Genomic DNA, 22,262 nt, shown 5'->3' on the forward strand with positions numbered 1-22,262 from the left:
AACCTAACAAATGCACCTGCACATCCAATCCACTGTGCATCTTCCAGACACTGTTTCCCATGTCACCACAAAACTGGCCACAGTAGAAACAGCTGCCCTCCCCTGCTTACCCCATTCTTGTCATCCTCTCACACTCCTCATCACCGTGTCACACTTTGCTCCCAGCACAGTTTTTCCCCTCTCCTAATCCTGTGGGTTCCCAAGCAAATACTCTAAGTAACAAGACCTTTGAAAAGGAGTCTGTGAGCTGTGGCCTCTTTGTTTCACCCCACTACTGACAGTCACTTGGCACACATAGATACACATTTTTATCTATACTTTGGAGGGCACTCTGAAGTCAGAGTCAAGAGCAGACTTAATTAGTCCATACCAAGCTCATGCCCACTTGAGAACAGCGAGTGCTCGAGCAGCCTGCATGACACCTTTCTTGGCCTCTCTGGGGGGCTACCACATGGGTGGGAAGCAGCATGTGCAGCACTTGCCATTGTGCCATAGAGCTTCTGTATTCTTTCAGCTACACCACATTTTCAGATCAGTATAGATGCAGTTAATCACCATGTGCTTAGTCAGCAAGTTTAACAAAAGATCCTTTAATGCCCCTAGGTCCCAAGTTTATTTTTTAAGATACAATTTGCTCATTAGGATATGTATGTGTCCACATATAGAACATAAAGTGAATGGCTCTTTCCCTATATTTTGCAATATACACTTTCATTTTATTCAGTTGCTTCTGATAACAAGCCTTAGCACAAAGTACACCCATGAATAAAAATAATTTTTATTCCACTGAGACAGAAATCCAGAGTTTTCAACACAAATGGTCACAAGCAGCAGAGGAGCTGTCTCATTCAGGGCTGACACAAGTGACCCAGGCAGAGGATATCTCCTCATGAATTTTCATGCTTTTTTCTCAACTGATTGGAAAAAGTATGGAGTTGTTCCAGAAGCCCCATTAGTGTGACCTGTCAGCACTCAGAGGAGGACAAGTACAAATCAGAGGAATGCATAACTTGACAAAAAAGTTATTTTTACTAAGTCTCTGAATGATTAAAAGACAAACTAGACTATTTATTATTTCTGTGCTCTTTACAGAATATTGGGTCTGAAATGCAATTTAGAAGTCTGCCTGGCCGAGAAAGATTAATGATTCAGATTTATTTTAAAGAGAGAACACTAGGGGACTGTTAGGGAAATCTTTGATGATAATAACTTAACTTTGAATCAGCCATTTTATTTACATTGCCCTCTGCTTCTCACACACACATACCCCTGTCCTTTTTAAAAACTACCAGGACTGAATCCTGCCCCTCTGGGATTATGTGTTATTCATCAGTCTAAGCCCACAGTAATTTAAAAAAAAAGCCAGCGTGGAATAAAAACCTTGCTGCTTTTTCTTTAGCAGCTCTATATTCAGCTGTCACACATGCAAAAAATGAAATCATACTTACTCAAAGAGATTACATTCTAGCACAAGTCCAAGTAATCCTCAGAAAGCTTTTGCAATACAATTTACATTCACACCACCTTAGCCTGCCTTAAACTGTTGCATTCAAACTACCTGCATGACAAACACTCACTCCCAATGTACAATCAGCCATTAGCTATGTGCATAAGCAGCTTCTCAAAATAGCACTGGCTCCCAAAAGTTAATGCTGTTTCTGATGTAGTTATTTTTCATTAAAATTTACTGCAATGCTTATTGTCTTATTTTATAGCATCTGAGGTCACTGACACAAAGAGAATTTTGAGGAAATCAATACCCAGGAGAGGAACCTGAAGCTCCATGAGTCCTGGTCTCCCTCTGTAAAGACACAGGTGCCTGCAGCACCCACTGGAATTGCAATCGATGGGCTCATGTGCTTGGGGCTGTGGCGTGGGTGGTTCAGGGACAACAAGCAGTCACACTCTGCCTCCTACGTGCTGCCACCACTCATCTCCACTGGCACACTCCCCAGCCAGCTCATGTGTTCCTGTCTGGCTGGAGCTTGGAAAAAACACTGCTACAAGAGAGCTACCCTAAGCAGACAGGCTGCAGTCAAGGATCTCCCCGTGGAGCTGAGGATGTGAGAAGAGAGAGGTCTCCATGACTGCCAGCTGACTTCCCAGCCCCCTTTCCAGACACTAAGCCATCTTCTTGCCTGGCTCCCTTCCCTCCCCGGCAGACTGTAAACACACTGTTGGACTTGGCTCTGCCCTGCACAGTCAGGGGGAGCAAATACCCTCTGCACTCAACTATTGGTTTTTTTATCTGTTTTTAACTCATTCAGTGTATTAAAATAATTTCTGTAAAGCAGTACAGCCCCAGAAACTGCTCTATCCATGCAGCTGTGGAAACCAAGAGCTGAGTATGGGGACAGGAAAGGGCAGGAAGAAAAAGAAATAGTATAAAATAAGCATTTAAAAACCCAGCTCTCTGAAACCAAAGTATTACAGAATTAAAACTGGTATGTTTAAAAAAGGGAAAAAACCCCTATCAAACCACAAAACCACAACACCAACCCCTTTCCCCCCAAGTGATCAGATGAAGAGATCCCATCTTCAGCAACCCTTTTCCTTCTCGCCACCACCTCCTCAGCTGTGCCAAAGTAGCTTTTTCAGTGTCCAGGGAACAAGTTAGATCAGAAAATCGATACAGGTTAAAAATAAATAAAAATAATTGTTTCAAATGTAGAACAATTCACTAGTCCCGCTCACCACGTGGCAGTAAAAAATTTTTCCAACACAACTGAAGGTACAGCATGTGGGATCGAGTGGCTGTGGCTGGGTGCAACAAGATGCAGGAACTGCTTATACCAGTGCTGCCATTTAAAGGTACACTCACATACTCTCAGTCTCCATTCGTCTCAAAATCAGGCCTCAGAAATTTCAGGTGGCAAGCTCCAGTATTTGTTCACCTTTTGTCTTGTATAACCATTTGCCTCTTGCAAACGGAGCAGATAGGAGGGCAATGCTGGCATTTGCTTGGGATGACATTTCCCATGTGCTTAAACAGGGGTCTGCACTGACACAGAAGATCCAGAAAAGACCCATTCAGAGGACTCTCGTGTGTGCAGAGTTTGCTCACTGGATGCAGAATGGCAAATTTTTGAGAACAAAAGAAAGGTCAAAAATAATTTCTTCGAATTGGTTGTTTAACTTCAGTGACATCTTGGGAGCTAGTTAGTTCCCAAAGTAACATTTATCTAAATACTCTCTTACAGTGGCTTTGAAGGTGTCAAATGCTGGCCTTTGTTGCTAGTCCAAGTAATGAAAACCAAACTTCTCAGCTAAGTACCCAGCTGTAGCTGGAGTTCAGCATAGGAATGTTATAGCTCTCACCCACGTGAATGTATTTTGTGCTGCCTGCTGGGCCCTTTTCATTTACTCAGCAGAGAAAAACCCCAGAAATACAACCAAAGTTCTTCCCACCCCATCTCAGAGGTGAGACAAAAGAGAGGTCTGACAGTGTTTCTTTACCCACCCAACTACATCTCATTACTAATTCACTGGAAAAATGCCAAGAGTCAATCCCAAATTCAACAGTATAGAGATAAAAAGTCTCCTCTTTACTCACAGAATAGGTACAGTACAGGCACACTCTATTTGAATGGAATCATAGAATGATTTGGGTTGAAAGAGACATTAAAGTTCATCTAGTTCCAATCCACCTGTTGTGGGCAGGGACACCTCCCACTAGACCAGGTTGCTCAAAGCTTCATCCAATCTGGCCTTGAACACTTCCAGTGCTGGAGCATCCACAACTTCTCTGGGCAACCTATTCCAGTGCCTCACCACCCTCATAGTTGTGTGGGTATGTTTTTTCATCTGAACAGAATTTTAGATTGCAAACAAGGAATAAACTCATACGACTACAGATCTCTGGGGCATCACAATGTCCTTGAGAGGCACATGGTGCCACCAGCAGAAAATGTAAGCAGCCAACACTACACAGAACAAGACAGGAAAGCAGACATGCTTCAACTCTACACTTTCCCACCTAGATTTGGCCTCTGAAGTCAGTGATTTCTGTACTATATTTGCTATAGAATCCCTAACTGTTTGGGCCAAAGTTTAGGACTCCTATTTTAGCCTGTCTTTAAAAATGAAACAATTGAGTCTGTGCACAAGAATTTAGTGTAAATTAAAAAGTTCCAAACAGCTTTTCCTTTCCTTCTAATAATTTTGTTGGAAGTAGCAAACATTTCCTTCCTCTTTTAACAAGAGCTGCTGCCTGATGTAGCAAACCTGTGAAAAAATCCTCATTTTATACTGCCTTGACTCTGATATCAGTATTTTTCAATAAAATGTTTACTTCTTTTTGAGCTATTTGAGGTATTTCATATCAAGAGTCATAGATTATTTTGAATAAAATTTTGAATAATGAGAGCACTGATGATCAGTTCAATTCTTTCCCCTTAGCAGAACTCAGCATTCCTCTAAATAGCCTTTTCTGAGTACAAATCTGTTTTGAGAGTCTGATGATTCGGTACAGTCTGTAAGAGAACTAATGTACAACAAAGTTTTCTAGAATATTAAAAAAAATTTTCCACATCTTTTTTTTGCCCTTCATTATTGGAGAGTAGGCTGCTCATTTACTAGACAAAGCTATAAAAATGATTGTTTCGGAGATGGGGAAAAGTAATTTTCTTACTTAGTTGATTCAGGCGACAAAGGATATTACTGCTTAAAGGAAGACTACAATACAGACAGGAAAAGCATTCATAAAGCTGGGTTGTGGCCTTCTTTTTTTGCTTAATTATAATTGCATACATTTTTACTATAAAAGAAAGCTATTTTAAATATAACAGAGATTTGTAAACTTGCACATGGCTTACCCCACCTCCCTTCAAAGACCCTTTCCTTTACTTGGATTAGCATTATGAAGTACTACATTTATTTATATACTTTTTAGATGAAACATCCAAGAATTCAGGGACATTTTTTCATCCTAACATATGAAGAATTAGAGTCACAACCTTCTATGAATGAACAAGGCTAAATCCCTACCAAGAAAAATGCAGTGACTATTTATCCCAATCTCTCTTTTTAACTTAGCAATATGATTTCATTCTGATATTTATATATTCTAAAACCATCAGTATTGGCAATAGTAATTTCTAAATGTGCTGACTAGCAATAACAACACTTGTGCATCATTCTCTAAATGTGGTCCTCAGACATTTGGAGCTCTGCTTTGGGTACTGTTGGTTTCCTTCCCCTGAAGAAACCTCAATTCTAGAAGGTAAGAAAGCATACCGCAGGGCAGAGAAAGCGGTGAGGATGGAGTATACCTCACCATATGGCTACTGCTTTTAATTTTTACAGTATCTTCATAACAGAATATATTTTTTCTGCACTTTTCATTAGCTGATTCTCTGAGCAGCCCTAGACTATTATCTGCAGGCTACCAAAAGCCAAGAGCACCGGCTGACCTGGCCATGGCCATACAAGAAAAACAGAGGCACAGCCAGAAGTAACCCACTGCCAGTGGAGCAGCCATTTCCTTTTACTACTTATTCTGCCTTCTCTTCAGCATCTTTTCTTACCTCTTTCCTTTGATTCTATGCTGTTATCCTGGTAAGTTGGCTTTTGACTTTTCTATTTTTTTTCCAGCTTGTTCCTATCTCAATTCTAATTATTTTTCTCTCCATCTATGTTGTCACAAGCCCACCAAGAACATGCTTTACCTTTTGACAACACTCTGTTCTGATCTTTTCCTAAATTAATTACTCAGTTTTCAGTTTCTGCCCTTCTCTTTCATCTGATTCATTACTCCCTTCTATTTCACTTTCCCCACTACTTTCCCTTGGCGTCATTCTTCTTCCCACCCTTTGACTCTCTTCCACTTCACACTCAGTTCATAATTTTATTCTTGCCCTTGCCTACTCAGTCATTGTTTCATTTATCATATATATTCATTCAGTTATTCATTCACTCCCCCACTCTCCAGTTACTTGATGAAACATATTTTATTTTCTAACTACAGAAGCATCATGATATATTCTCCAAGCCTTTACAAATAAATTCGTGTGAAGGAAAAAATATATTTTCTTAAAATTTTAAGGCTAACCACAGTTTTGGGATACCCAGATTTGTCCTAATTTAATTTTATTTAACATTTGCTAGAACTTCTGCAGGTATTAACTCATGATATACATACCAAAAGTAGACAAAGATTGTTGAGGGTTGTTGCAGATTGGGACTATGGGAATTCTTGCATTTCTAGTCCAAACAACAAATGAAGCTGAGCTTTTTCTTTGTTACCACAGGTCTAAGTTTCTTGAAAGACACATCTACAGCCTCTTCTTTTTTCAAAGTAAGCATGTAGAACAGACACTACAGCTCTGCTGTAGCACATGGAAAAGTCTCACGCTTGACTCACTATTGTTCTGACCAGCCTGTCAGATGCATTTTTGAGGGCTTCAGCATTCTGGCTTGGTCACCCAGTTATTTCATATATTAAAATGGAGGCATTTTAAAGAGACAAATGGACATGGTCTGATGTCAAAAGCAGAAAAATCCACACAGTGCATTTTTTGAGAAAAAAATAAAGAGCACGTGAGGAAAAAATGCTTTAATTTGAGGAAATACATAGGGGATACAAATAAGTACCTTGTAAGTTAGCAGCTTTTTAGCACAGATTGACTTTCCTCCAAACAGCCTATTTGAAATGTAGAAAGCAAAATAAAAGGAAGCCACAACTCCACAGATGTTGTGTTATTAGCTAGGTGAAGGACATACACAATATACAGTCAATAAAAGTGACAGCACACTGAAATAACATAAGATGTTAGTGTTCCAGAGGGACTAGACCACAAATATCATCTCCTTTCTCCAGAGTAAATACAGCAACTATCTGTGATAGTTGCATAGGTATATTACTCCCCTGTGACATTTTGAACTTGTGGAGAACCAGGTCTGTAGGACTTCTTTATCTTCTCCAAACCACACAGGACAGACAAAATTAGCTTGAGGACAATAAGAGACAGAGACGGACCAGTTCAGAGCCATCTGGGATGACAGTAGGTACAGGACAGGGGCTGTGTAACTGGACTGCTTGCAGTTGCCCATTGAGATCTCAATGAAAGCGAGACCAGAAGGCAGCACATGCACTTCAAGTCCCAGTAATCACATCATGGACTTGTCTTTTAGCTGAGAACAGCTGCTCTGTGATCCTTTGCTTAGGAACTGTTATTTTTAAAAGCTTCTAATTACAACAATCACAGTGTTCTTTTGACATGATTCTGAAGCTTAGTATAGATATTATGTAGTCCTATAACTCTGCTGGCACTTCTCTCCGCTTTATGCAAACAAGACTACTGAGATTAAAAGCATCAAGAGCAGGGATCTGTTTTGTTTTGAGTCACTGAAGTCACTGTCAATTTCTGCACTACATAATTACTAACATTTACACACTGTATATAGTTAATATTCTGTCCAAAGGAAGGAAAAAAGGCTGAATGTGCACTGTTCTTAGGCATAAGCCTTAGAAAGAATGACTCTATAAGGGCATACAGTAAGAGATGGAAATGATGGAGAGTAATGCAGAGATATCAATCTAGGAACTTCGCTTCCAGTTGAATTCCTTTAGAAGAAGCTTAAATTAAGCTTTCCAACCACTAGGTTGTGTAAAAATTCATAGCACATCAAAGTGCTGTACAAGCCTATGGTTAATTGGAAAACTGCTGTAAGTGATTATCAGAAGGATCAGTATCTTATCATAGTGGCAAATCCTTGTTAGAAAGATCACGCTTGGTAACTGATGTTGTATAAACCAGCAAGATTTGATCACATGAGTTTACTTAATGCTACAACTGTGTTGCATGCAACAACCCAAGATTAGGCACAGTTGAGTAGCCTTTCCAAAGTGTTCATCAAATGAAAACCAAATGGTGTCACTCAGAGTGTGTCAGTTTGGTTTGAACATTTGTTAATGCCCTTAGATGTTTTTGGCAACTTCTTATATAACTTTGAGCCCACAATAATTTAATCACAGGTTTGAAGCAGAAATATTAGATCGACTGGCCTAAGCAGTGAAGAAGTTAAAAGAATGTAATACAAGTGTCTCTGTCATCTCACTTCAGATGATGGTCTTCTCAGAGCTGCCCATGTTTGAAGTTATACTTCAGTCTAGATGACATAAAAAACTTGAACAAGGTGAGAGACAAAACACTCAGCATCACTGAGAAGGCTGAACCCTGCTTGCAAAACAGTAGCAACAAAAAATATACCAAATCATACCAGCAAGAGTGCTGTGACTGACCAAAGTACGGCACTAGGAAGACAGTCAGGCTTAAAGTGGATATCACATATGTGGAAATCACATGAACTGACAAAACAAAATTGACCTAAAATAAATTAACCTGCTTTCCTTGGACTCCTTTGTAGGACCATTCATCTCTTTTCAGGATGAGATAATGTTAGTGCTTTTGCATATAGGAGAAAGCATGGGCTGCCAAAATTTCTGCAAAGGGAGTGCAGCTACCTAACAAATGCTTTCTGAGCTCAGATGGCCCCGGCAGCTCTTACCAGCTCTTTCAGTAACTGTAGGTAGGAATTTGCATACTATCTATATGCTTTAAAAATGTCACAACTAATTTCTGCTAATGCCATCCGTTACTGGCTCCTCTGTACTAAACCGTGTCAGCGGCTCCCAACAACTGCTGCCATACAAGAAAAATCCATTCTAGCGTGTAAACTGTCAAGCAAGATTTGGAGATGATCCCTTTGGTACTAACCTGCTATACTGGACCTGACTAGTTACTACCAGACAAGAGCACTCTGGCTGTTCACAAGACGGCTGGATTACAAACACTCCTAGTTGTGCTGGAGCTTATTAAATACAAAAGTGCCTATTTCTGCCAAATCATGAATCCACACACTTTAGTAACAGACTTGAGTGAAACGACATTTGCAAACTGAAATTATGTACTTAAATACTGATCAACCATGAAAGACCTTTTCTATTAAAAATTTCAAAGCTGAAGAATTAGGATACTGTTTCTACTAAACACCTAGCATCCTAAACATGCCTCGCAGTACTTGTAGCCTTAATTCATCAGGAAAAAAATTTATTATTTTTTACCTATGCATCTTCGAAAGAGTGACTACAGATAGTGAAAAGCATGTGACCAATATTTCATAATGCAAAAGTACACATTATCAATTGGAAGGTACTGTCCCTGGGTACACAGCTATTCCTCTCAGCAAAGGCATGTATTTCTAAATCTGGCTCTAACAGACACAGAATTTTTGGCTTAAGTGAACTTTTTTCCCTCTCCCTCTTTGCAAAAAAACCTAGTGCAACCCAAGGGCCTGGCTGCCTTCAAAATTTAAATTATAGTGAGGATTGTTTTGGTTTGTTTTTTTTGCTCTATTGGCTGTGGATGTGACAGCCTCATACTGCTAATTCTCTCATCAAGGCAGGCCATGCCTAAATCTTTTTAGTGTACTTCAGACTCATAAGAGAAAATAAGCTGTTTCACACTGTGATCGATTATGCTGTTCAATACGGAGATATTTGTGTGTCCAGTGGAAATTTTATTCCCAGATTAGGCATCTAGTTTCCTGTAGAACCTACATTAATAACTGGATTATCACCAGCTTTTTTTTTTTTCTGAGCTGAAAGACATCCAAACCAGGCAGAAGACAATGCCAATGGAAGGTATGTTGTTTACCCCTGCCCCTCATTTGGAATTGCACAGAAGGATCGATTCTTCAATGAAATTACAAAATCCGGTCCTGTAATCAGAACCTTAAAATAATTCTTTCACAAATAAGGGCAAGACACTTCTTTCAAAATGGATATGGTGGAAGTAGAAGGAGCAGAAGACTAGTGACTGGAAGACAGGTTTCTTCCATCCCAAAAGAATGTGTGACTACTACAGCCATCTTTAAATGCAGACAGAGATTAAAAGATTTTCTGCAAACTATTAGAACTCAAACAGGAAGGACCAAGGGGGCACCATTATAGAATACCCTCTGCTCTTCCCAAACCCTTGTAATCGCAAACTCAGTTTTAAGAAGTTTAAGATCCTATCCTAAGTTCAATCCTATCCTATCCTAAGTTCAATCCTATCCTAAACCATTTGCTTTCTCTCAGGTGCCTGGTAAGGTAGACAGCTCTTCTTCTAGTTGGCAATTTAGAAACCTTCAAACAGGGCAGGATTTTCAACATCATCTTCTGCAGCTCAGGTAGATGTTCGATGTCAAAGACATTTGGTATATGTCTAAAGACTCCCCACCTGTTCTCTTCAGCCATGTTTCACAAGGTTGGATGTGGTTTACCTTTCATCATAGGATCTAGCTCCCCAACTCAAACAAGTAAGAAACATTGCATACAAGTTCTCATGAGAGTTAGGCATAAAACCAATGCTGAACATTTCCCTGCTATCAAGGTGTTAGTGGGTGCATGCACACTTTGCAACATAAAATAAGGTAAGACAGCTCAGGTGCCTAAACAGAAAGGTGTTTCTCCAAAAGAAAAACCTAGCAGGAGTTTCTGCATATTAGTGTTGCCTAGATGTTAGGTAGCTACCTGAATGCTTCAATCTCTGATACAAAGCTGGTACCTACTTCTTTCCTTTAAGATGGGATGCAACTAGTTTTGGAAATTCAGCTCAGTAATTCTCATTATGCAGAACTCTGACAAAGTTACTATGCATTCTAAGAGGTAAAGAACATAATTAGACCTTCCATCTTGGAATTGGCTTTAAGATTGCTTGTCACAGGCTTAAAGTTGTTGAGAAAATATCAGGAAACACCCTTCAGCAGCAACTAATAAAAACTAAATCAAATCATGCATCTGCTCTGTTATGGGTACCCAAGAATACAAAATAATAATAAAAAAGGAACAAGGCCTGATTCATAATAAATCAAAACATAAAAGTAAATTTAAAATCAGATGCCAAAAGCCTTGCCAGTGTAATTTTCACAGGCTGATATTCATACACATCTCATATTTTTGAGTGTGACTCAGGTAGAGTTTTAGAAAAATGTCAACACTTAAAATCTGAAAGGAATGGAAGAGATTTTTCCCCCTCTGTTCACATCCACCTTTAGCTCTATGAAACTCAGATCCAAATTACTTGATTCTTTTAGGAGGACTCAATCTATAGGTATCCCCCTTACTTGTTTCTGAAAAACCATAGGGGAAAAATAGTCTATTTTTGGTGCTGTTGCAGAATCTTATCCCATCTTCAACACTCTTCCCTCTCACAGTCTTGGAGAGTCCAGCCTAGGAAAGTGATGAAGAAAGCAATGGAACTACAACTCCACTCAATGGCTTATATAAAACCAACAACTGAACTTCTGCTGCCAAGGGCACTCTTTATGCTCCAATGGAACATGCATCAGATAATATTATTTTTATGGTACATTGTGCAGAAACTGGCCATCTGGACAGGCAGAAATGTCTTCAAGATCCAGCTTCAGGATTTTAGCTTGCCATTATGGGAATGGAGTGTATTTTCTCTTTAGTCTTTGCAGTGTTTTTACATTGATTCTCAACATTATCTTCTCATGAAGATGAATTAAAGGTTTAATAAGAATCATGGAAAAACCTAAGTTAGATCATCTGGCCCTCAGAAGATCATCTGGGCCAGTATTTTGTGGAAAAGGGAGTCTATATGAGATTATCCAGCACCCTGTCTAGTCACATATTGGAAATCTCCAGTGACGAGGACTTTACCTGAGGATAGTTGTACCAGTGAGTGACTGTTCTTACTGTAAAAAAAATTCTTTTTTTCTTATGTTGAGAGAAATGTCCTCAAGCACAAAAGTTTATGTTCTCCTTCCAAATCATTATGGAATTATTAAATCCAGCTTTGAAACCAGCCTCATGGTTTGCCCTACTAATGCTTTCACAAAAACACAAGTTGTCCGAAATCCAAACATTTTTTAGTCCCAACTTAAACTCAACATGAAATGCCCTCTCTTACTCCTATAGCTTTATCTTTTCCAGAGAAAATGGCAGTTTCTCCCAAACGGGCAACTCCAGATTCCTAGGGTTTGCAGTATACAAAGGCTCTAGGTTAAAAAAAGTGCTCAACTCACAGCTTGTTTCATAAGGAGAAACTGCTCTGATGTTCCCAGGTGATCTCCATCTTTCTATGGCATAACAAATCCTTTTCAGTTCTTCTATAATATGTTAAAAATGACATAATTTCCTGTTCCCCTACAGGTAGACAGGGAAAGGGAACATGATTTTGGGCAGAGGCAAAAACTTGTTCCACAAGCATCACACCTCTAAAACTATACAGCACCTTAAGTATGCCAACAGAAGCAGACAGAATATGGACATAAATAATCTGATATATAAATCATATTCACTATTGCTGTTCATTGTGCTATACCTACATTAAAACAATACAGGAAAATACAGGAAACCCCCAAACTTCCAGCAGTTCTTTGGCATTATGTGAACTCTGAGCTACCTCAACCAGGTTCCAGTGATCCTACCTCCCTTGTCAACCCTGGCTACATGTTTCCTATCTCTGTGTTGTCCCCAGCCTCTATGCCTGTGAGAATATATGCTGAGTAATGCAGAAATGTAACACAAATGACAATTAAGCTAGCCAAAAAAAAAAGAAAAAAGTCTGTAGCCAAATCAGCCACCTGACTTGTCTTACCACATGGTCACGGGTGCAAAGAAGAAGGTAGGGACAATGTACAACGGGGAGAGCAAAGAGGAGGCTGGGATTGTGCAGTTGCCCAGATAGAACCTGATTTGTCATGAGATGGTATCTGTTAGGGTTTGTAATCTAAAGCGCACAACTAAATGCAGAAAAAGTTGCTAGAGTTCCACTTTCTATTCATTTATTTGTCACCCTGTAATATTATAACTTTTTAGTTTCTCTGTTTTGGTTGTATCTGATTAAGAGAAAGTGTAATCTTGGGCAAATGTGCACAAACTGCTCAGTGAATAACAGCTGCACATCTGATCTAGTTATTTGATCCTCCCCTACGACAATAATAAAGTTTCATTGCCAACATTCAATAGCTATTGAGTTAAATGATTTTTTTTCTTTAAATCACGTTGTGACATGGACAGACTCCTCTTTTTATATCTACTTCAGCCAGCACTGACAAAACAAAAAACATTCCTTGCAAATATATCAAAAATGTTTCATGAAAAGAGAATATTGGGGAAAAAAGCAAATAGAAAAGGAAGGAAGCAATGCAAATTGAAGAAGGAAGATCTATTGGTAGGTCTTAAAATGTATGAACACTGTCAGCTAAAATAAGATCATAATTAGTAAGGGATTTAGATTCTGTATATGTAAGAAACGATACAACAACCTGCTAATTGGAGATGATACTATTCAAATGTTACTGAGGAACAAAGAGTGGTACATAATTATGTGTAAGGAGGCGGAGGGTTACAAGAAATGTTTCAATCTAGTAGACTGAGCTACAGCTGAGAAAAGGCTAAAACAATAACCTTGAAAACAAGCATTAATAATCTACTGTCACAGCACAAAGAGGATAAAGAAGGTTTGTTTACACAATGAGCCAAATTTTGCCTACAGACAGACTTACCTTTCACAAGAGACTCATATACATATATACATAGTATTCATATACATATGTCCTATAAAAATAACATCATAGTTTATAGTCTGTTTAGTAACGATTGTGACAACATGAGCTGGGAGAACTTACATTGTTATATACTTTTTCTTTTTTATTGTTACTACAGAAAACAAATGCTCAGGTCTGGCTTCTGGTGCCTGTGCTGCCATTAATTATCACTGGTTGTCCCCAAGAGACAGAAACAGCAAGCAACCTCACATAACAGTGATGTTGTAAAAAGAAATTCATTAATACTGTATTTGCAGGGCCTGCAGATACCACACTGAGAAGCAGCATGGAAAAGCCTATGAGGAAATTAATCATTTTGCATTCAGTGCAGGATCTGGCAGATATGCAATGAAGAAAGCCTGGAGACATACATTAAATATGAAGATAAAAAAAGATTCTAGCCATTACCAGCAGAAATAATATCCTCTGAATGAGCATCAACTGCATTAGACATTAAATGTTTGATGTATTCTCATTCAACACAAGGGAAAAATCTCTGATTAATATGGTAAGGTTGTAACAAGTACCATCCAGCTATTCTATGCAAAATATAGAATCTGATAATGTAATTAAAGTTCTATCATAAATGTAAGTTTTAGGACTAGTATCTCCTCATTTCCACATGCTTAATTTTGCAACTAAATAACATTCCCACAGTCAGCAATTATTAACAAATGTACATTATCTCAGTACTCCGAGGCTCCTGTCACCACAGCTCTAGGTGTGGTATGTGTTAGCACAGTAAATCAATCCATGTTTCACACTGCAGTTGCTGGACTTCTGTAATCAAGCTCCCCTGCTTTACAGCCAGTTCAAGTGAGTCAGAATAGCACAGACAGGACAAAAAAAGGCATCAGAGTAATGACAAACCTGGAGGTTCACGCTAGCTCAGATGTCTGTACTAACATTGCAAATGCAAATTACTAATTTTATTTTACTCTACATCAGTTCAGTTCTGTTCTCCCATAACATAACTTATGCTTTATCTTACCCCATCAGCTCAAATCAGAAGTCAGGTTTCAACCTTCTGCTTTGTTAATCAGTAAGGAAAGAGTTAATCAGCTGGAGAGGAAGGATATGTGGGGAAGAGTCTTCCAACCCTTGGGTTGGAAAAGGTTTATCAAAACTGCTTTCTACAGTACTTCAGAAACAGGGAGAAGAGGCAAAGGGGCTCCAGGCATGCCTGTCTAGAAAAATGAAAGATGTGCTAGAATAATTTGCCTGGCAGAAGTAGTCTCAATATCTGTGCTGAAATGCAGCAGTACAGTAGCCTATCCTTGTATCCTTCTGGTTCCTTGTCCGAAAAAACTAACACTGCATGAGATGATGTGAATGCCCAAGTATAGTTCTTCAAGCGACCCCAGATAAACCCATGCCACTTTGCTGAGGTCACCTAAGTCAGAAAGGACATGATACCCAAAGATGCAGCATGAGATAGGTAATCAGCGGCTGAGGAACTGCAGCATCCTTTTACGGTTCCTGATCAGTATCTTAACGTGTACCTCCTGGGGCTGACAGCCACATTATCCCTCATCCTGACCCTAGGAACCAGTCTCTACCCCATGAGGGCATAGCTCAGGGGTTCTGATCAACCAGTCTGCTGAAAATAAAGGCAAGGCTCTTCCACCCTCTCTGTGCAATAGCAACTCTTTCTCGTATTTAGCAGGACAGCCCACTACTTGGAGACAGTTCAACTCCTGCACACAATCTGCCTTGGAAAGAAAAGCTGAGCCCCTGCCCATCTAGCAAGGTGAAGGCAGACAGGAATGCATGGCATTTCCAGAGCTCCACTGGCTATATATGTGCTTTCTGTCCATACTACTGCCCACGGCTCAGGTGCCAAGCATATTTGCTGCTTAGGATCAATCAGCTTAGTTTAATAAGCTGATGAACCACAGAGCAGTGCTTGGACTCTCCTCTGCCTAATTCTGACAGACACCACAAGTGTGATTTTGAGTCTGTTCAGACCAATACATTTTGGTTCTCCATCTTGAGGTGCTTCACAGCTTGGCTGAACTACTGATATATTTACTGCTTTCTTTACTGACAAATCTGACAGTTGCAGGAAAAAAAAGTTATCTTCATGAATAAGTTCAAGGATCAAGGATCAGTTATGACTGATTTCTGAGGATGTAGGTGGCCATCACCTCACAAGCAAAGAGAATAATAATTTTAGTAGATAGATCTTCCAGGATAGCATTGCAAAGCTTGATGACAATTTTTTTTTTTAAGCTACCACTTAGCTTCTATTTTACACGAGCAGGACATACCATGAACTGTTCATACAAGGTCTGCTCATTTCAACATAAAATTAAGACAACTAAATCTGACAGAATTTGAAACTAACTTACTCCTTTTGGGGAATACAGAGCCAAATAAAGATTTATCTGGTTTTCATGGAGATAAAAACCAAACAAGAAACCTAAAGACTTGCAACAGAGCTGGCAATCACCACGTCATAATCAAGACATTCTAATAAAAATATCAGAATTTGTAGAAATAAGCAAACCAAAACATGGAATGAGAAAATAAAATCATAGTGAGAAAATCAAGCAGTTATAATATTGATTTTTGAAAAAGGTCATTAGTACACAATGATATCTACAATTCCAGGGTTCAAAGATGATGACAGCAAAACTCACAAAAATTACTACATAAAAGCAACTTTCTCTGATTCTTTGTAGTTCAAAGCACAAGTATATTGATAATTTCATTTGAATATTGTAAAATTTCCTGTCATAGAGGAGGTTACAAGGAATTTAAACAAATATGGATTGATATTTGTTGGAAGAGGGTGTTCTTTATTCTTTACCATAAACACACATGTTACATTAGGGTGCCACTACACACAGCAACTCCTTCACTTAGTCTATTTTTTTTAGAGTTCCCTTTGTGATCCGTATATTTATCTGTATCAAAAATGATCACCATCAAAATATATAGGTTCTTTTTGCCCTTTAAAAAGTGTATCCTAGCCTTAAAATCATGCTTTTATTGGATTATATAGATAACTAACATATTCAGGAGAAATGCGTATGAGATTGCTAAAAGTCCTGAGTCTAATTTCTTTCAGCATTTCTTAAATTCTCTTTACTATTTTCCCACACAGTTGTACATAAAACAAGTTTATTCATGTAGCGCCAGTGTGCAATCCCTCTTTCAACAGGGATTTTTGAGCCTTAAAAGTAATGGTTAGGAAAGCAGATACCAAAGAAACACACATAGGACAGAAAATCTTGTCAGCTGGCTAAATCTGACCAATGATCTATTTTCCAGTGCTTCAGAATCATCAATACCATACACATGTTGCTTTTTTAATTAATTTTGATATTCCTCAAAGGAGGAAACTATCTTGTCCCACAAGGTATTACAGCAGTCTCTCAGGTTACATTGCCTATCATTAAAAATGGCTATAGTGAATTTAAACATCCTTTTAATTGCTTGCCAACTGCAAACTTCAACTACAGTAACAGAGCTTCAGACAGCTATGAACCAGAGAAAGCTGAAGGATTACAGGGTAATACTGCAATACCAACAGGATACATTTAATAGATCATTTGAGTCTGCATTTTAAGTAAAAGCAACATTCTGTAGCAGTCAATGGCATAACAACATAAAGACCTTGGTCTTACCCTTTGTTTTCAAGTCGTTTAACACCTTTGATTCCATGGGCAGTATATCACTCACTAGCTTTATCTCAATATTTCGGGATGCCAGTTCAAGCAACTTTTCAAAAAGACGCTGCCCCTGGGAAGAACATTAATGGAAAGCAGAAGTTGTAAGACACAGAATTGTTCAAACTGCATATCAACAAATTAAAGAGGCATGTAAAAACAAAAGAATTATATACAACAGCTGAGTAAATATGTTCTTAGATATGACTAAATCTACCCTAAAGGTTAGCAACTTAAATACTTTTGCTTGGAGAAATACTGTTCTGAAGGCCAAAATGGTTTCTTCCTTTTCCCAGACTGCGCAACATTATTCATGACAGGTGCTAGGCAGAGGGAAGTGTCCAAGTTTTTTTTATGCTGCATAAGCACGTTTTGACATTAACTTTCTTCTAACAAATCACATTCTGTTGACTTAGGACAAAAAGTTAAAGGAAAATAGTTTATTACACTTATTCTATATTGAGTGATATTTTTGTAAGTGATTCTAACCATAGTACATAACATTTTCAAGTGGTTGCATGCTCTACTTTAGATGAGTTATACCAGGAAGGAAAGCAATAGTCTATGGGTATTTTATATGCTTTTCCTTTTTACATTGCTATAAAACTTTACTATTTAAGTCCTATTTCTAACACAGAACAAAAAAGTGAATCTCATACTGAGCTAGATATATGTCAAAACAGCAATCAAGACATTTGTTTCACATGAAAAATAAAATTTTAAACTGTCATATTTTTTCATATCCAAGAAACAAAGAACAAGTAGAACTTCTGACAGTACAGTAAATACTTAATTTTGAGAGTCAATATTTTAAATTAAATAAAAAAGTTTAGCTGCAAACATCTAACTAGACAACATCAAAAATAAACTCTCTAGTGTATCACTACCGTGCTGTTACTGCAGCCACAGCCACATCTCATTTCCTTGCTGCCATTCTAGCTTACTACAGAAGACACTACTTTCAATTAGCAGTTCAATACACAAAGACTTTTGGGTTTATGCATCTGACAAAGTGCTTGCCCTGCCTTTAGATTCACTTTAGATTCAATCTAATGCTGGCCCGAATGTAAAGCAAAAACAAAAAAAGCAACAATCATATATCAGCTTCCAAACAAATAGGTAGAAGACAAAGCTCTTGACAGAACCTATTTTACAAAATGACCAAACCAAAGCAGTTTGGGATGATACAATATGACATAGTATGGACCAATAAAACCCCAGACAAAAGCCCTCTCCACACACTTAAAAAACATAAACAGCAGATAGTGGAAAGCCATCCTTTGGCTTGTCATTGCCTCCACAGATTAATACTTTGAACCTTGATGAGCCTTCAGCATTATGCGGACTCAGAAAGCAGTGTTTTCCCCTGTCTACAGTACAGACCTATTTTTTAATATTCACATATTTTTAATGTATGTGGCAAAATAAGAATACCCATCCTCCTAAAAAAGAGCTTTCTCAAAATTACCCAGCAGCCAGAGGCTGCAATGGAAACAGAACCACTGTTTATGTTTTACTTTTGCAATGTATACCTGCTTGCTCACCCAAATCCATAGTAGAGCTCCCTGCTCATCCCAGAGATCACAAGAACTTTGCAGTTAACAGAATGCTGTCATAATGAAAGCATTAGAGAATAGCTAACAGATCAGGAAAACAAAAACATTATTTGCATGAAGTTCCAAATGTTTCTTAGATTCAGCATTACTTAAGGTGACTAGGTAGTTCAAAATGCAAGAAATGACACCCATGATTTTAACTCGCCCACCAAAAAGGTGTTACTGAGTTGCTGAGCAGTTCAAGTGGCTTTCCCTCACATACCTCATGAAGCTAAAAGAATCCTTAATTCTCACACCACTGATTGTGTTGGGTCTTTTTGAAAAGAAGGACAGATGTTAATAGAAAATGTAAGAATTAATGACATAATAGTGTGGAGATGGATGATGCACATAGTTATGCAGCAGCTCTAGCATGATTCTGGGGGAGCAGAGGTGCACTGACCAGTATTTCTGGGTGCCCTGCTCCCTCCAAGAGTGTTTCTCCTGCCATTGCTGCAGTCTGGCACTGCTAGACTCTAACAAAAACCAGAAATAGCAATCACTGCCCTCTTGTCTGCCGAATTCCCAATCCATGTCCCATCCTCCAGAACGAGAGCCTCCCGGCATGGCAGAGCTCAGCCAGCCTTTGGACACACATATGGGTCCCCTGACTGGAGAAACCAGCAGTTTTGATTTTCATTAGCTGTATCTTTGCAAAAGTTAGCTGGGAAAATTAAGGACTAAAAGGCCTGCATTATGGAAATTAATTAATATACATATAGATAGAAACAGCTACTCAGAAAGGTACTATGGGTTTATTCAATTTACTAAGTAGAGAGATAAAGACTATTTTTGTTTAGGTTATCTGTCAAAACTGATTTTGTCTAGAAGCATGGTAGAAAGCTCTAGCATATAAAAAAACCCATCGAAATGCATTCATAAATTTGAGGGAAAGTGGTTAGTATTATCAATACAAATTAACTAATTAACTGTTCTGCTGAAGAATTGTTTAGAAAGTTTATGTCTCAAGCTGATAAAATTAATTACTTCAGGAGATAATTCTTACTGTTTTTTCCCTATGGTAAGTATTTTTGGACATTATTGCCCCTTCTACCTGCATGAGAATATATTTACATATGATTTACAGAAGATTTGATAAACAAGCCTCTCTTTGATAAACAAGTATCTTCCTGGCACCTTCTCCTGAGTTTTACTTGATCTTAGTATGCCCTGATGTGACCAACATAGCTGTCTCTTGCAGGCCATGATACCTGCTGAAGAGCCCATTCTGTGGGTGAATATATCACTTGGAGTGCAGCCCTGCATTCCAATGAAGCCATTTGCTCTGCAAATACATCTATTTACCCATCAGGGACTCTACAAGCTATTACTTTATATAATTCTTTTTCCCCCCCCAATTACGTTCATAAAGAATAAAACCTCAAAATTGATTAAACATTCAAAGTATCTCTAACTAGTGATGGTTAAGACTAGGAGTGCACACACCACAAATATTTGTGTTTATATAGGTACACAAAAAACCACCACCCAGTGACAGAATTGGAAAGAATTCCCTCTGTCTCATCTCTCACTGCATCATCTCTCAGCAGGCATTCATTTCCTCACCAAGGTTTAATCTAGACACTCCAAATTATGAAAAATTCACAACTTGCTTTTAAAAATCTATATGCGCTATGGTTCTTCCTTCATTGCTGAAGAATCTGGTCTTCGTCCCTATTAATATTAATTTGAAACTCAGTTTCTGTACTTTCTGACATGTTTACTTGCAATGTTACTGTTTTTTCTTATTTAAAGGAAAAAAGAAGGGATGGAAGGTTTAAAGAGTTTTGTCACTGCTGTCAGCACATTTGAAATGCTTCTGTTGAATACAAACCCTTATGTTGTCATTCAGACCACATTCCCTTTGCGAGACAATACCAGGCTGCTGCACAACTACATGACAATGATCAGAATAATTTCTATATACCCAGCTTGGGAGGACTGAGAAATAGTAGCAGCCAACTGCTATGAAACTGGCATGCTACTTACAGCATATCTGCATTTTAACAAACATTACCACCAGAAATCTGCTTACCCTGATAAAATATTCTCATACACTTTTCACTGGGCTGTTTCAAAAAACCTACCAAAAGTGACAAAATAGGATGCAAAATGCACTTATAACATGAACAAACTGATATTCACAAGGTAGTTGTAAATTACTATACATCTCAAACATCAATCCCAACTGTACCTGCCACAGCAAACTCTTTTTCTCTTAAAAAAAGAGGAAGTTGTCATTACCAAAAGGCCCTGAAATTGCCCCCAAAGCAATTTATTGGCAGTCTTCAGACAGGCTGATTCAAGCCTGGTTGATTTCCTTTGCCTGCTGTTGTCTCTATCAGAATGCACTCCTTATTAGAAATAAAATGGGGAGATACAAATGTGAAAATGCTGTATTTAATGAAGCACTCTATAACTGAATTAGTGTTCTTCAATAACTTGTATTCCTACAGTTTACACAATGTCTACCTTTTTCTTTCCGAAGAAATAAACCTGGTTATTTCATAGACTTTTCTTCTCAGTTTTTTCTCTATAGTTCTACTAATATTTTTAAAAAGTTTTCCCATATTCAAGCCTCTGGGTATATTTAAAAACATCACTAAAAATCATAGCATGCTGGTAGAAACTAATAGAGCAAAAAAATCAAGAAATCCTAACTTTAAATGCTTCTGGTTAATACAGAACAGAGAAAATTAAATGCACTCCTCAAATTCTTCTAGTGAAACAGATAATGCAAAAGGAGGGAACATGCTTTCACTTTAAAACCTCTTCTTTTTGAATTTATTTTCTATGCCTCAGTCTGTACCAGCTGCACCAGGGAAATGCCACCACCTGAAGAGGAGAGATGTTTATGTAAAGATGAGCTTATAGAAAAGAAAATACACTGCAATCTCTATAGCACATGATAGCAAATTTCTGCTGGTAGCTGCTAGGTTTGGAGGTGTGCCCTTCTTTGTATTATTTGTATTTTTTTTTAAAATTGTCAAGGAAGAGAACTTAAGCTCTTGCACTAACATTTGTTTTACCAAACAAATCACTTAAGATCCTTGGCCAGTGCACGTGTGAGTGACACATGACTTGTCATCAGAGATTCATTACAAAGCTGCACAGTTGGCTTACATGAGACAGAGTATTAGATGGAGCGGGGGACTTCTCCCATCAAACCATTTGGGAGATGCACAGCAGGTAGGTAAATAAAGTTAGAAACATCTACTTTTTATGTGATAATTGTAAAACTCAGATGCAGATCTACTCTTCAATCATTTTATGTTCATCCAAACAGCCATCTAGGAAGAACTGTGTGATACTCATGGCAGTACCAATAAGCCACAGTGGCAATAATTTTTATTTATGAAAAATAAACCAGAGTTTGTGAAGGACTTGCTGGAAATCTAAAAGGTCATTCTAAATTAAAGTTTCTAAACATGAG

The 22,262-nt window shown here is 38.2% G+C and overlaps 1 protein-coding gene across 3 annotated transcripts in view; it reads right to left on the reverse strand.

Annotated features, from left to right (window-relative positions):
• Nucleotides 1-22,262, reverse strand: part of PLD5 (phospholipase D family member 5) — a 171,665-nt gene that overhangs the window by 40,840 nt on the left and 108,563 nt on the right. For all 3 annotated transcript variants that reach the window (XM_051783815.1, XM_051783816.1, XM_051783817.1), the window contains one exon: nt 17,193-17,307. In XM_051783815.1, coding sequence (XP_051639775.1) covers nt 17,193-17,307 — 115 coding nt within the window. The remainder of the gene's footprint in view (nt 1-17,192; nt 17,308-22,262) is intronic.

This window comes from Manacus candei, unplaced genomic scaffold (assembly GCF_025592945.1).
Source record: "Manacus candei isolate 608988 ecotype Guabito, Panama unplaced genomic scaffold, ASM2559294v1 h1tg000017l, whole genome shotgun sequence".
Taxonomy (NCBI): Eukaryota; Metazoa; Chordata; class Aves; order Passeriformes; family Pipridae; genus Manacus; species Manacus candei.